The sequence below is a fragment of the Leptosomus discolor genome, chromosome 1 (genome assembly GCF_034619465.1).
Source record: "Leptosomus discolor isolate bLepDis1 chromosome 1, bLepDis1.hap2, whole genome shotgun sequence".
In the NCBI taxonomy this organism is placed as follows: domain Eukaryota; kingdom Metazoa; phylum Chordata; class Aves; order Leptosomiformes; family Leptosomidae; genus Leptosomus; species Leptosomus discolor.
The window spans coordinates 204,891,170-204,908,352 of record NC_141391.1 but is presented as its reverse complement, the minus strand read 5'-3'; the positions used below and the strand labels follow the sequence as shown (position 1 = coordinate 204,908,352).

At 39.2% G+C, this 17,183-nt stretch overlaps 1 protein-coding gene across 2 annotated transcripts in view; it reads right to left on the bottom strand.

Annotated features, from left to right (window-relative positions):
* The window catches only part of RELN (reelin), a 297,464-nt gene that overhangs the window by 108,548 nt on the left and 171,733 nt on the right, over positions 1–17,183 (bottom strand). For both annotated transcript variants that reach the window (XM_086474260.1, XM_086474253.1), the window contains exons 11-14: positions 11,434–11,579; positions 7,191–7,342; positions 4,099–4,211; positions 2,206–2,414 (exon numbers count right to left, since the gene is read on the bottom strand). In XM_086474260.1, the coding sequence (XP_086330386.1) occupies positions 2,206–2,414; positions 4,099–4,211; positions 7,191–7,342; positions 11,434–11,579 (620 nt within the window). The remainder of the gene's footprint in view (positions 1–2,205; positions 2,415–4,098; positions 4,212–7,190; positions 7,343–11,433; positions 11,580–17,183) is intronic.

Sequence of the window (17,183 nt, the reverse complement as noted above, 5' to 3'; positions counted from 1 at the left end):
AGTAGTAAACCAAACCATTCACATGCAGATAGAGACATTAGAGAACTGTAAATCCTATGGGACCATCCACTGAGTCTATGACTATGAGTTACTAAACCTATTCTCCCAAAAGTTCATTGACCAGTTCAATTTTCAAAAAGGTATTACTGGAATTCTTTCCTTCCCCATTTCACTGCATATTTTAAAAAACCCATTGTTTACAATCTAGGAGTGTGAGGAGGTACTTAGATGTCTTACATTCTGAAGAACTTGAAAAAGTAATATAGAAAGTGCTTGATTTATTACGGATTTAGTATTTTACTGAAAGACTCCTGTAATTTCCTCCATGTAATTAGCTGGTAATATTCTGTTTTATTTTAAGTAATGTTGGCGGAAATTATAAAAATCATAATTCATCAACTCAATACTAAATTATTGGATTATAACTTTTCCTTTTCATTAGAATTTGCTGACAATATTACTTTATTTAAATGTACCATCACTGTGATATTGTGTGTATTAAAACAGTTCATGGAGGTTTTGACTAATTTATTTCAGTTTCAACTGTACAGATACTTTGGAGGGTCATATTTACTGTATATATTCAGTGCGAATTTCTCATATTTGCAGCAATGAAAGTATTATGAATAATGCTGTAGACCAGGAGATGGGAAATGCTGCCATATTTGGGAAACACGAATAAGGATAATGGGGAGCTAGTGCTTCTTTTCTTATGAAGAAGCTCACTTCTACTTCAGAAATAGGTTACATGAAGGAAGAATATTAGTCTTTCAAGATATATACTAATCTCCATCAGACAACAGACTGAGACAGAGACTTTATATAACACATATTTACAGGCCAGGAGTGTTTACAGGCAAAGTTTTCATTTTCCATGTAGAAAAATCTTGCTGCCTTCTCTTCCTATCAAATATAAATGCAATGACTTGATTTTTGCTGCCCTTTGAATTCTGCTGCCCTGCACGACATGGCTAGGACTGTCAGTGCTAATGCAGCTCTTTCCAGTTGGAAGTGGACACCATGGGACATGGATGTGAAAGCATCTACCGTCTCTTACTTTAAATTCCTGACTCTGGAAAAACATAAAGTAACAATTCTCATAAAATATCGGGATAAACAGTCTCACATGTACATAAGGCAAAAGGGACAGTGGACAGTTTGGTTTTGGGTCCCCTATTTGAAGAAGGATGTTAAGAAACTGAGGAGGTGGAGCAGAGGATGACCAAGATGTCCATGGCCTCAAGCACCAAGCTAAGAGGGGCTGAGGAGCTGGCTTGCTCAGCCTGGTGCGGAGAATGAGCTATGGCAGCCTGTGATGGTGCAGAGGGCACTCACAAGGGAGGCAGAGGCAAACTCTTCTCAGTACTGACAGGCACAGTAGAAAGGACAATGACCATAAAGACATGGCTTCAGAGTTTTGTACTGGACATTAGGAAACACTTTTTCACTTGAGTGGGTCACCCAGAGAGGTAGCACAATATCCATCCATGGAGATTTTCAAGTCATGGACAGGCAAAGCCATGCCTGATCTGAGCTGTGCTGGTAACAATCCCACCTGCAGCAGGTGGTTTCACTAGATGACCTGCAAAGGTTCCTTCCAACCAACATTTCTATGATTCTACAAAATATGGAGCAGCAAATGACTCTCTTCTTTCCCTTTCCCTTTCCCTTAACTCCATCGAAAAAATCATGTTGGATGTCCCGATGAATTGAAGCCAGCAAAAGAGTTCTGTGATCAGTCTACAGACAGTCCTCACACTGAGAGTCAATAAGATGAGGACTACTTATCACCAGTCTTACAAGAATTAGATATGCCTATGGCATCAGTAATCTCTGGGGGGTCAGCAGGGCAGGTTTCTGCAGCTGCCTTTAATACTTTCCCAATTACACAGAGGTAAATCTCACATCCATTAGAAACAGAAGCAAAAGTCACTCCAAAATCGTAAGCATATTTCAGAATAACGGACTAAGAAAAGCAAGTTTTGACCTGGAAAGCTATTTAATCGACTCCTTATTACATGTGAGATATATAAATCTGGGCCTGTGGAGATCAGAAGAAACATTAGCTTTTGAGAAGCTTACATTCATCACTATTAATTGGCTCCATTCTTTCTGAGAAAATGCTTTCCAAATACTTATATAGATGTTATAAATCAAAATGTACTAGAAAGCTGACAATCAAAAGAGAGCTCTCGCCAGTTGTACCTGTTACCAGGTTGATAAGTTCCACAACCCAAATTGATGGAAAACTGGATCATATGAGTCACTGTGGAAGGGAGCACTGGAAGGATGTGGAAGTAATCCACAGCCCAGACATTCCTGTTGTGGCCTTGGTGACTCTTTTGCTTCAGGCAAAATTTGGTTGCAGGAGTCTGCAGGTCCGGACTAATGACAACAGAAACCAAAGATGGAACCTTTAAAAGAAATTAAATCAGGCTTAAATAAATCAAATAATATCAAAAAAGGTGACAAGTAAAATAGAAAAGCATCTTCAAATCTGCTGAACCAAGCATGTGCTTTTCCCTCTCCTTGCTTCATTTCTGTTAATTTTTTTAGTGATGTTTTTCTACAGAAGATCCCAAACAAAAACGTAATATATTATGTGCATAGCTATTAATACTCTGGATACTAGTGCTGCCTATCATCTCAGAGATCAGATTGTTTGGTTGTAAAGACACCGTAGAAAAGACTCTACTTTCTGTGTTCTGAAAAAAATATTTCGTCAGTGCTCAGTTGGTAATGGAAGATGACATTTGTCTTGGAGCCTTTCAGCTCACAGAAGCAAATGCAGGGTAGTGGCATGTCTAGTATGAATACGTGAGAATGGAGTAACGGCATGAATTCACAGACATATGTAGGGAAGGATGTTATGTTGTTGAAATAAATGAAAGCACTGCTTTGCTAAGCTTAGCCTTTGTCCTAAAGCAACATAATTAGACCTTTATTATGGCAAAAGAGGATGTCAGTTTTAAAACTGCTTGTTTTAGAAAAACCTCCACAATGAATTCAGTGTAATTTCAGATCCTATCTCTCCCCAAGTTCCCCAGTTAATTTTTTATTATTTTACAATTACAATTTCCTTAGTTTTAAAAAAAGTTCTACCCTGTCTTTTACACAGAAGCAGGCAAGGAGGGAAGCCACGCACAATGAAACAATGCAAGTGACTCAACCAAACTAAGGCCAAACCCTACTGTAAACATTTGGTCCCTGAATGCTAGAGTTACAGTGAAAATGCACACAGGCCTGTGCTTGAAATCAGCAGCATCTTTACCACCAAATTTCACACCCTGTATAAGCACACTGCATTTCCATCTCTAGTGCATCCATGTGTATGTGTATTACATATCTATTTTTGCTGTCTTTTCTACAGCAGCAGAATAGGGATACCTCAGGGCTAGCAGACATGGTCTAAGTGCTTCCTTGCCCTAGACAGGAAGGATCCTGACAGCAGGCTCAAGGTCCTTACTGTCCTGCCTGAGGGTGATGGACATGGTTGGAAGAAGGCTGTGCTATTGGCAGAGGAGATGCTGCTGATGGGCACTGCCAGCAACCACCTCCTATGGCTGAGTTCATGCCCGCATCACTGTGGACCCTCTAAGAGGGCACATGACTGTATTTAAAATGGAAAGAAAAAGGGTAAAAGGTGAAGTTCCCTGCACTAGGCGTGGGAAAGACATCCAGGCATTTCTGAATCACTCTCCTCCCAGCCACTGATCCCACCATGACTGACCCTCTCAGGACGTAGCTCCTGAGCATCAAACCATGGATAACAGGAGCTTGAGTGGAGACAGGAGTAATTATTTGTGAGGAGATGTTATCACTAAAGTTTTGAGCTGATAGCTGAAAATTTTTGCCATTTGCCCATTATCTTAGCACTAGCCAACACTGCAGTCCTGCTCGGGGGTGGAGTAATTAGCAATAACTGCAGAGCTGAGCTGCAAATTTACCCTATCACTGCAAGATCTGTGCACTATTTATGTCCTTGGGAAAGTCATGTTTGACTGTCCCTGTGGAATTCAACATACAACATTGTTGTGATGGCTTGAAAATACATTGATCTATCCATCCCATCCACCTACTTTATTTAAGACGATTTACCTTGTAAGCAGCATAGGTCAAGGTATCGAGAGGTATGTGTTCCCTCCTGCCTTCAATCTTGGCATAAAGTATGACATCATTTTCATGGGATTCTCCAGAATCACAAGTTCCCCCTGTACAACACACATTTGAGGGGAAAAAAAATAACTGAAGCCCTCGAAAGTGGAATCATATTATGCAGCCATAATTATGAAAATAATTACAACCAGATGCTATTTAACTTAGGATATGAAACAAAAGAATACCAGCCCTAAGGACACAGTGTATAAGAACTATTTGATCAGATACACCATGCCAGAGATCAAGAGGATTGACAATTCTGAAAACCTCAAGTACCTCTCTTAATCAGCTTATCAAAACAATGTTAATAGAAAATGCTGTGCCCAAAGCAATACTTTTATCTGTATGCTTTAAATCCTATTTACACAGAAACGTTCTGCTTTTTGAATTCTCATCAGTAAACTGTTATTTAGCACTCACACTCTGTGCAGCCACACACATCATATGTGAGGACCTCTTAAACACTTCTCAGCTGATAGTTTGACAGCGGAGAACTTGTTTTTGGTAGGAAATGAGGAAGACTGCTGTGTACCTTGGTTTTTGTGCTGCTTCTTTGGGACATGTTTACACTATAGCCTAAAAGGATGGATGGAGTCTATTGTATCACGCAAAACATGTATGACATGGTTGGCTCACTGGAATGGGGCAGCATTTGGATATATGAAATATATTTATATCAGTAGAACCCAAAACACTTACTAACCTTCTCTGAAAGAGCAGATGTGTTGGCAAACGTGAGCATTAAGCTCTGCATTGTAGTTACAAAATGGACATCATCACACTAATTTGGTGTTCTGGAAAAAAGTTTTTAAAACAAAATATGCGCATTTGAAACGGGAAACATCATTTCCCTGTACACTATGGGTACTGCAGGTATTTAAAAAAAAAAAAAAACAACAGAAAAAACAGGATGAGGAAACTTCTTTGAAAAGTCTGTAAAGTAGAAAGGCTGCATATATGAAACACTTTCTCTGCTTTTTTTCACTATAGATGGCCAGTTTTGGGAAAAGACTAGGCAAAGTAGTCCAAAGAACTAGATAAGATGTGCAGCTTGTATGTGTATTATACTGTAATAAAGAACATTTATGCGTCTTTTCAAATCCTCTGCTTGCCTGAATGTTTAAACTCTTATTTATGTAATTTACAAGTACGTACAGAATACAGTTTTCAAGTGATATCCCATTGTCCTCTGTGCCTGCATGTGCTGACAACTTCTCCCCTAAGTTCAGAAGGTTAAGCGAATTTCTTTCCTGTTTCTCTTGCAGGTGTTGTAATGCTTGGAAGAACTGGGGAAAAGCATCCTCTTTTTCCTGTGCTTTATTGGTAATTCATGTAACAGAGGAGATGTACAACAAGTGTGTTTTTTCTTGTTGATTCAGAAGGTTGCTTGTGGAGGTCACAAATTTAGACTCTGCTTCCTCCTTTATTATTCTATTATGCTCTACTTTTAAGAAAAATCCTCACCTCCTCTAAACACGGTGTTGAGAGAATAACCTCATGCAATTTCCTCTATGTGCAAAATAAAAGTTTTGGAAAAACACTGTGAAGTACTGAATGATAACCACCATGTTGGCAGGGATTTTGGTCTGTGGCAACACCAAACTAGTGAAGTTACACTGACAGCAACACTGGGGAGGTGAAGTGACAGAACAGGTTTGTTCTTGGCTGCTTTCTTAGCCCTGGTAAATGACTGAGATTGAACTTTTTCCAGGCAGGGAAGGTCCACAGATGATGTTAACGCCACATCAGTGCTTTTCACGAGGGATACCACTTGTAGGCCATACATAGAATCATAGAACAGTTTCATTTGGAAGAGACCTTCAAGATCATCGAGTCCAACCTTTGTAGCACACTATAGCACAGTTTGTGTGAATTTCACCCTGGGCCAATACATTAGCAGAGGAAAACATTTATGAACATGGTAAGTGCTTTTGCGCAGAAATTGTTCTATGGGTTCAACCAGGTAAGGCTGTCCCACCTCTGTGCTACTCCTACCTCATCCTCTGGTGCAACTTTGTTGACTGCTGGATTAACACCAAGGTCTAAAAGGATATGACTTTGGGAAGATATAACAGGTACCTATAAATCCTCTATGGTGTGGTAAGGATGACAAAGATATGTCTGTCTCTTCTAATAATGGAGTAAGGGGCATTGAGTGAAATGAAAAGATACAAGACAAGAGAGTGGGTCTTCACGTGAAGAATTGTTAAATTTTGGAGCTGTGGTAACAACAGGCAGATTCAGTTGATTAAACGCTAGTACCAAGGTTCATTTTAGACACTGTGGAGGAGCCTGCCTCACCTACCTGCTACTCCAGCAGGATGGAGATTCTCCCAGGTCCTGGGTTATATCTGTCAGCCTTGTGCTGATGTCTCAGGTACGCTTGGACATCTCAAGTGGTAACAACAACCTATGCTTTTGTAACAAACCCTGCCTGAGGATTGAACAAGAGTGAATCCACACCTATGTGTGCACCAAGTGCTTAAGATTCCCTTATATCAATGGAGATCCAACCCATGCAGTCAATGGAGCCCATGGAGCTGCTCAGCTGGTCTAGCACAGCTGTCTCACAGTGAGCTGAATGGGTTTTTGCAGAAATGGTACTGACCACATCTCCTCTAATGAAAAAGTAAGTTTAGACACTGATTTTACATGGACACACCTTCATGTAGCTTCTGTATTAAACTGTTTTAACCTGGAGCTAAATGTTTATATCAGCCAAAAATATGGCTGGATAAATCCATGGAAGAAAATTCCACCAAGGGCTGCTAAAACCAGACTGTCCTGTTCAGGAAGGGTTTCACCTGCAACTCAGTGTTTGGGAGGCCTATTTATGTGGGCACCTGTGTGGGCATCCAGAAGGGTGGACTCTGGTCTGACCATCAGTGGTCAGTCTTACATCCTCATGGGTGTCACAGTCACAAATCTGAGATATCCACTTCTGAGGAGTATTTAAAATAGTTGCATGCACACTGCACAATTTAAATCTCACATGCTTCACATGTTGTATTACATTAGGAATATATACTCACCCATACTGAAAAAAAATCGTAAGTTCCCATAACCTGTACTGTCCATGTATGGAGTGCATATTTTTCTTTCTCCATCTCTGAGAAATACCATAGCTGAGCCAGATTCCAGTGTTCCACATTCGGTACCAATGACAGCTCCAAATATGTCCCACCTGGAGAGGTCAACAATGGACAGAGAATGTGCAGTGGCACGTTATTTATAAACACATACAGAACATGTTCTAGGAGTTCATTTGTACGTACAAAAGTAGCTGCTTCTGCTCATACAGAGGACAGCAAAATGCAGTGTTTCAAATATGATTCCTATGACATTACTTACATATTCAGTACTAGCTTTTATACTCAGTTGACTCAAATACAGCAAAGTTAATGTAAATATTTTAAAGAAATTGGCAGAAAAGCATGAATTACTAAAAAAATGAGGCTTTTAATGAATCCTATTACCAAATATTTAGTGTTGTATTTTTCTATAATCTTAATTATTTTTCTGCCATAAAAATGTTTAAAATATAATTGGATTCTCTTCCATTTCGTACATTATAAGGTTTATAGATCAGTGAAACTTGAAAAGGCACGTGTCCACCATATCTGATATGCAGCCATTAAATACGTAGGTAATAGCTGAAAATGCTCTCTTTTCACCTTTTTAAGCATTTAGGGTAAGAGTTTTTAACTAACACATGAACAGAGTATGAAAAAAGACTGCTGTGTTTCTAATATGTGATATGATCTTTCTCAGTTTTTCTATACATTTTATCTTATTTTTATTCAGTGACAATTAAAAGGACTGCTGCAGAAATTTTCAATTAAATATTTTTTATTGAAAATATATTTTCATCATGAAAACATTGGTTTCTTCAAAACTTGACTAAAATATTTTGAAAGATTAGAAACTGTTGAAAACTTACACATTATTTTGGTCTAATATGTTATTAATGTTGAAGTCTTTACTAATAATAAAGTATTTTAAAATTATTAGGCTGATAAAAAAATGAAATTATTTAGAATCACTAAGACCTCATAATCCAATCATTTATCTAGCCGGCATGGTTCAGGATGCATGAGAAAACACTGAAGTTCAGAAACTTTTGTGGGAAGGCAGAGCCTTTTCCTGTCCTCTTCCAGCAGAAACAATCTCTAACAGCAATGTGCCGTATGACAATTTCAAAAACTGTCCTTTCAAGAACTTAGCAGTCTGTTTGTCAGTTTAACCATTCCAACTATTTCAAAATGTATTTCTAGGATCTTCTAAAAAGCTGCCAGTTTCCCTGTTGACCTAAGCCGTGACAGACCAGCAATGTGCCTGTTTGGAAATCCTGCTTTAAAACTGTCAGTCATTTACACAGGAATTAGTGAGCTTACCATCACTGGAAAGCTTTATGATACAAATATTTTAATGGAAGCACAGTTTAACCTAACCCTAATTCTGTCGTGCAGACTTTTTAAAGGTAATGTGCAGTATAATCAAAATCCAATTTTGAAAATGGGTCTCAGGCTGAAGGCAAGTACAGAATTAAACAGTTGTGCTTACTTTAACTTACACGACAAAATCTCACAATGCCTCATTGATCTTTTGTATGCTCTATTTAGCTCAATTAAAACACTCTCTCAAATGACCCACAAAACAACTCAGGGTCATGAATGATGCAGATCGTGGCTGTTTCCAGGGATCCTCTTCTTTTAGGCAGCATTAGAAATGAAAACCAGAAAGTTCTACATTAAAAAAGCTAGCACTTTAAGAGAAATGCATAAACACACTGTCTGTAAGGACAAACGGAGAAGGAACCTGGGTGATGGCATGACAGAGATGTGGACACTCTTGGTTTAACTTTACATGACTCTTGAAATCCTTCTTTACAAAACAGGTAATAGAATGATATATAGAGCTAAACTAGACCAACTGGACAGGGAGGTCCAAAGCAGCAATGTATCTGCTAGAAGCAGAAGGAGCCTGATGTGGGGATCTGTTAACTTTTAGGATCAGGCCCTAATTTATGCAATTAAAGAGAAGCAGAATGAGAGCGGGAAGAGGCATGGCAGTTACAACAGCAACCCCTACCCATGCAGCCTACTGCTTTAGGTGGGACATGCAAAAAATACCCATCAACTGCTTATTAAAAACAGTGATAAGCTCCTCTGCCCTCATTGTTGAGCTTTTAGATGCCTCACCTCCAAGAACACTTGGTGCAGAGGAAGGTTGTGGTGACCCCTACATGTGAGCTTCTTTTTACTCTCCCTTGTGAGGGAAGCTTTTGCCTTTCCATTGAGAGGTGACAGGCTCCCGCTGATGTTGCAAAGGGGAGCCTGAGAACGTCCTGCAAGCTCTGTCTCAGGTATAAAGTGCTTCTGTGACTATTTGAATACAGTAAAACACAAACATAGTTCAAACAGCATTCAAAAATACTTCTCTAATCATGGATAAAGGAAGCTCATATATGTGTAGTTGTGTACAATTCCCAAAGCGAAGCTTCACAGAAATGTTGCAAAGAGGGACAGTGCTAGGTGATGATTTTATATGACAAGGATGTAGTCCATAACATCACCTGAGTTCATTGTGTATTCATGGCTGCATGCAATTTAAACCTCCATTCTTATAGCAACAATTGAAAGACATTTTTAATATGGAATAGAATTTGAAAAGCCAAAAAATAGAAAGAAATTAAAAAAGTAAAAAGTTGTGAGGCCTTGGGCTGTCCACTTAGTGCCTCAGAAAACAAAATTACCCTCTGCTAGGGTAGGCTGCCACACCACTAAGATTTTACATGCAGGAGGGTGGATCAGGACCTGGTTCCTGGGACTGCACACAGGATGACAGAGCAAAATGCATCTGCTGACTGCACCTTGCCTCGCTCCTAGCTGTCAGTGGTGGCACCTGTGGTTGGAGCTAGACTCTGTGTGACAGGGAAAATGCAATATTCCCTATTTGGAAGAAATTGTGCATTTGCTAGTCAAGGTTGCAACTGGCCCAACTTAGCTTAACTAAACACCTGATCTAGCAGAGATAGGATCTACAGATGGGGCAGATGCCCCCAGGTAGTGTTCCCATCCTGGTTTTTCAAGATGGAAAAGAGACTGAGAGAACATCTCAAACACACCTCACATGGTCACCTGACACACAACACACATGTTCTCATTTTCTTTCCTTTATCTGAAACAGCACCTGCTGTGTCATGGGTTGATTATTTGAACTGGGACAGAGTTCACAGCGAATATTTTTCTGTAAGCCCCAAACAAACCACGTGTCCACAGGACACATTAGCATGTGTTTCTTAAAAGGTGCTCTTTACCTTCAGCACAACATAGGCAGCATCTGAATCAGCTGCTAATGACCTGAAGTACATTGTAGGTTAAAATCAACATTCAGTAGAGACCCATAAATTAACAGTGTATGTTTCTCATTGCCCTGGGGTTACAATAACTAGTGTTTTTTTTTTTTAAACAAAAAAGAATCAAGACCACATTGTTGGCTATTTTCTTTTTGTCACATTTTATACACTGAAGTATATAAAAACACACTTCTTTACCAGGATACTTTTTTTTTTTTTTTTTTAGGCTCACTTATGTTTTGGTAAGAGTAGTAATTTTGCTGTCTTAGATGGTTTGTTTATTTTCTGTGCCCTTGCAGCAGTCCCTGCTGCATCTAGCTTTACAGGCAATCTTTGAATCCAGATGTATATATTTAAAGTAAAACCAGTAAATTATCAGCCCAGCTCTTGCACAGCAGGCATGGCCGTGCTCTCGGTGTTGGAAGGTGAGAGCAGGCTGCTGCTTCAGCTGTCCTCCCTCCACCTCCTCCTCCAGCACTTGCAGGCTTCTGCACAAGCAGGAGCTCTGTCATGGCAAAGCATGGCTCACAGCAGTCGTCCAGAAGGGGATGAATTTCTCAAGGAATTTGATTCCATATGCGTATGAGTTTGTTAGCAACACCCAGGTGTGAATGAAAAAATGATCAACATCATGTGTTTTTTCAGAATGACTACATAATTCAGAAGCATGAAATTTTTCATTAGAAACTTTGGTGACAGGATGGTCTAGAGACAGACTTCCTTCTGGGCTTTCTGGACTTGTTCCTTCCTAAAATCCACAATCATCTGTTATTTACTGTACTGCTATTTATCCTAGTCACAGTCTTCCCTGACTACACAGCAAAGACAAAATGCAATTCTCTGTTCACCCAATTTCCTCATCCCTGGGGTGATGCTGCACGCCTGCTTAGGGCTCTGTGCAGGTGAGGGGCACTCACCCTTTAGGCTGGCTCTCAAACTCTTCTGCCCACTGCTTCTGGGCATCCTCCGTGGAGAGGTCCACATCTCGGGTTGTGGCGAAATTGAACTCACTGCCCTCTGTCCCGTGGAAGTAGATGGAGTTTCCATCCGACTGGCAGCTATGCTGTGGACAAAAGGAGCACATGGGAGGTGACGTTACATCAGGTTTGTAAGGTGTCCTGCTCATGCATCGTCAGAGCTCAGAGCAAGCTGTACGTTATCTAATAACTCATCAATGCCTGAAACAAAATAAAAATAAAAAATGGATGGTCATCTTTTATCTTTCTTGGTCCCCCCGCAACGATGGTTGCACCTCATACCCGCTTCCCTGCAAATGCACTACAGACCGTTGTAAAATGGTGTTTACATAGAAAAGACATGTACCGTATCTTTAGGTGTTTATTTCTGTTTTAAAGTATTCCCATTATGTCTGGCACATACACAACTGTGTGTACAAATAATTTTAGTAGTATATCAAATATTGCTACAGGCATTTGGTTGGTTGGCACAAGAGTTTCATGCTGTGAAACACGTCGTATCTCCATGCCTGATTTTTTTTCCAGAAGAGATGTTTGTGTGTAAAATTGCTATGCAGGCCATACAGTAAACTTTGGGCCTGAAGTGTATGAGTGAAAAGGTTATGTTTACTGTATTTAATTTGAATAGCATAACAAATAGTTCTATAGGCAACTAGCTTTTGTGATAAAGCAGTCTCAGGAGTCCTGAGGCTGCCCCTAAACCCATGTCTGCTTTTCCTATTGCATTTCTGTATATACCACCTCAGCAGCATCAAGTGAGGCCACTCGTCTGCCCCAATATGCCCTGACTACCGTGACTTTCCAGGAGTATCGGTGTGGAATAAGCTGTCTGTGAGGAGCATGTTGGGGTTACACTATAGATTTTCTTCTTTCTCCCATCCTACTTTTGCCCTCTTGTGTGTCTGACAAAACGGCAAAAGTCTGCCAAATCTGTGTGGCTGAAACAGATGCTGGGAGCTTCTAAAGATGATCTATCTGGCCTTAATGCAAACTGAGAACTTGGCATTTTATTGAATTGTTCGTATTACAACAAATACTGATAAAAGTAATAATTAGCTCAACTGCTTTTTTGGGGGAAATCTTGGTCTCATTAAAAGTGAAAGCTGAAATAAGAAATGATTAATTAGAATAATTCTGCATTCTTACCACAGTTCAACATCTGAAAAAGAGATACAATAATGCCAAATTGCATTGACCTTTTCAGTACCGTCTATGCAGTGCCCTCTTGTCTCTGAACCCCTTCGTAACGAACGTGCTGAGGGCAAGTATGACAATCACCACTTCTGCATTTAAAAAGGTCATGGTAGTGCCACGTAAGTGAGTAATTAAATATTTAACAAAGAGAAAGATGTGGCAAGAAATGAAAACTGCCCAGCACATCTTTGTCTACGGGATTTTACGAGCAAAGTACAAAATCACATATTTTGTCAGATTCTAGAGCTCTTCCTTCATTTATTAATGCAAAAAAGAGACATAATTGAAATTCTGTTGTTGATGATTTTTCAAGTATGGTGGCCAATAACTTAGCTATTAATTTATATTTAGGGATGTAATTTGTGACTAAGTTTCTAGAAGTGCCTACACATTGTTAGAAAAAAATCTGAGTACTTGAAGGCTGATTTCTGTATAGAGACTTTCTGGTCTACAGTTGCATGGCAGCGGCTCTATGCTTATTAAGACTGACTAAATATCAGTGAAAGAAATAAACACAGTATAAAAATGTAAAGACTGCTTCAACTGCTAAAATAAACAAGTTGCTGTTAAAGTGGTTTTCTTCCAAAGAAAGGTCAAAGCAATAGAAAGATTCAGAAGTGTTGATGGTTTATCACAGAAATTAAATAGATTTTGTCACAAGTCTCCTTGCTCTGCTAATGCAACATACACACAGTGCACCATATACACAGCTGCTGCCACTAAAATGGAAGAATAATTTACACATAAAATATTTTATAGGTAGCAGAAATTAATGAAACAGCTTTATATTTTACTTTTTTTTGAAGAACACTGCTTGTACTATGCAGTTATTTATAATTGACTGAGAAATGGCTTTTGTTCACTGATTTTATCCTTCATGATCACAGGTATTGTGAACATCAGAATTTTAAGAATAATTTGTTTATTTTGCTTCTTGCTTTTCAGAATTTTCTTCACTTGCTAAACAGAAATTAAGTATCCTTTATCCATCAATCCATCTGCCACAAAACTACTGTTATCTGCAGGCAGTCAAGTAAATACACTAAAAATAAATATTCAAGCTAAAACTTAATTCAAATCTATATGTAACCCTTCATCTCTTAGGAAACAAATAGACAAATGGATCCTACTAAGCTAGTTATTACAATTGTATACAAGCTTTGGAAAATCCTTATTTCTCAGGTGCTAAGTGATATGTAAGTATATACTTGATAGTTGGGTGTGTAATTAGCAATCTCTTGCCTGATGAAAGCCACCTATTAAAAGAAACACAAAACAGAGAGAGCCCCATTATCCTTTAATGATTGTGTGTCTTTCTGCTGTATGTAAGAGTATTCACTGAAGTACATCTGATGGAGTTTCCATTTAGGTTGTCAAGATAAATAAATGGGCATCTTGGCAAAGGGGTGAATTATTTGTACAGTGGTGTATGATCAACCCTTTATGAAAGCCCAAAAGCATAAATTTTTTCATGAGTTCTATAAAACTACCTTCATGCTTTTATAGACATCTACACAGTATCTACGGATATGCATTTAATGCATATTTTATGTGTTAATGAACCACACAATGTATGGCTCAAATCAGCCCCTGCTCATGTTATCTTTGAATCTCACATGAAACAGCTGTGCAGAAGAGAAGTTCAGATGGGGATTTAACTCCTTCTGTTATTCTACACACCTATGAAACCAGTAATAGAGACTCATTACCTTTAAAAAGAGTAAGAGAGATGCTCAAAACACAGGTGTGGGTTTCAAAGAAATTCTGAGGGAGGACCATGATTTTCAGGCATGTTTTTGCCCTAGTGCTACCATTTGGGACCCTGGACACATGCCCATGGGAGAAGCAGATGAGGACAAGCCCCATTTGCATGAGCCGTGTTGCCACAGCAAGGGCCAGGGCAACTCTGCTCATGATCTCATCCTCTCCCACCTGCCACATTTCTCTTGCCTATAATCGTCATCTCAGTCCATACTTAGCTTCCATATTTTTCTTTTCCTTTTCCAAGCAGTCACTATCTGTTGCTGCTTTTACTGCTTTTTTGTCATCCAATGGACTGCTGAGGATGTGAATAACCTCAAAGAGCACTCAGCCAAACTTTCCAGAAGCAAAAGAAGCTCTGCAGGAGATGGTTCCTCACCGGCATCGCCCCTCACTACCTTGTCAGTCTTGTTCAACATCCAGGAGGCTGCTGACTGTGATGGATTATTTTGTGGTTTTGTAATAGGGCTTGAACAGATTAGAAACTGAATTGAAACCATTGGACAAAATGAGTCTTGGGTTCAACCCAGGACTTGAATCCAAGTTTTAGAAATAAAGAACTAAAGCACAATTTACATACTGTGGTGCCTCTTTCACAAATTAAAGGCTTTACACTTGCAGTGGTAGTCTATATACTTACAGTATTTAAGGACTGAGTTTTACGGGTCTTTTGCTTTTTTTGTCATTCTAAAGTGATAAAAAATGTGGAATGAACATGTACTGTTTTTTGAAACTAACTGGGCTAAGTTCTCCCTAAACTGGAGATACTGCAGATGTCCCTATGTAGCTGTAGAGTTCTCGTTTACAAATTCCAGATTAAATGTATTCTCTCTTTCATTTTTATTTACACTTAAATGATTTATAAGATAAGAACAAATTAGCTCATTGTGCAAATTTTGTAACTAAAAAGGCCAAATATCGGCAACTTGTAGGATATTTCTCTTTGTTACGATGGAAGCACCAGCTGCAGGTCCAGAATGAAAGCAGAGTTTAATTTTATTTAAAGGGGATTAAAAGCATGTGGAACATTTAGTGTGTCCTTGCGCAAACTACAATGCTAAAAAATTAACTAATTTGTGAGGAAAAATTAATTTAGAGAATAAATCCTTTGACAAATCTGATAACCTTCATTAAACAGAGTTTTCTCCCAAATCACATGCATAATAGAACATGGGACACTTGCAGGCACTTGAATGGAGCCACTTCACAACAGTAGCTATTTCCCATTGCTTGCAACTGGAGTAGAACTGTCAGTCTGCCATAAGTAAACTGTTGTATTCCTAAATAAACAACCCTTGCCTGTTGCCAAACGGAAAGAAGCCAAGTTCTGTTCAGGAACTGTGGTCATCCCAAGGGGAAAAAAAAACTGTTTAATTTAATCTGGCACTACCAATACTATTATTCACGAGCTGCAATTGTTAAGCTATTGCTTTGCATGAATAGGGCGAAATGAAAATTGGCTGGATACATTCCCGTATCTCAGCATGCTTGGATTTGCATTCAGTCTAATCTTCACTCTGAATTTTCTGCATTTCTAAAGTTTGTCTACTGGATAGTTATAGTATCAGTGCTTTTTATCTAATTTCAAGGCCCTGCATGGCTCATCCTCACCTGCCTCTGCCATCTCCCATATGCACCATCTTGTGGATGACTTTCTGTTGACTGCCAATGTTTGCCACTATGTCTACTGGTGAGATGACCAAACTTGCATGCCCTTGCCTGTTCTGCCCACCACGCTTGGCAAATTCCCCAGAAGATTGTGTCCCTCATGCACTTCATTAGTGCTTTTCTCAATAAGCCTTGTCATTGATTGCACTGAAGAATGTATTTCTTACTAGGATGAGCACTCTCTCTTCTTGCAATATTTCCTTTTACTCCCACGTGTCCCCAGCCCCAGCTACTCTCCTGTTTTATAAATGGATTGCAGTATCCTGGGACACAGGCTATCTTCCTGTTTTGCGCCTGAAGAGTGGTACCAGCACTGATACCGGCAGCAGTACATTCCTTGCTCAGGGCTTTTTGATGCTACAATGGTACCACCACTACAAAAAAATCATAGAATCATAGAACCATGGAATGGTTTGTGTTGGTAGGGACCTCAAAGATCATCTAGTTCCAACCCCCCCGCCATGAGCAGGGACACCTCCCACTAGATCAGGTTGCTCAAGACTCCATCCAACCTGGTCTTGAACTCTTCCAGGGATGGAACATCAACAACTTCCTTAGTTAGTATTAAAATTAACTAAATAATTAATAATTCTAAATGGATAATTAATTAATTGATTAACGAATTTCCTTAGGAAAATACATTTTCATGCTACAATTGTTGTAATCTATGAATATTTCTATGGGTACGGTTCTTAGCTAGGTTGCCTATGAAAGCCAGCAAGTTTTACTAATCAAGTGAGCTTTCTGTTGTACATTATGAGGGATTAGCTAATAATTTGAAGATACAGAGTATGGGAAACAGTAGTGCATGGCTTCAAAATCAAACTTTTGTCAAGAGTCTGTCACCGTCTTTATCCTGCTCTGTACTCCTTACATTTTACATCTACTTACAGCTTTCACCTCTTTTTGGCAGGTGCTTTTAGGAAAGCCTCTCAATTTTCTGAGATGCAGAAGGGTTTCAGTTACGACTACTCAAAACCATTGGTCAGAAAAAGCAGGGAAATCAGATTTAGTGAAGCAGGTACTTTCCAACTGGACCTATTTATGCTTTCATAAATAAATACTGA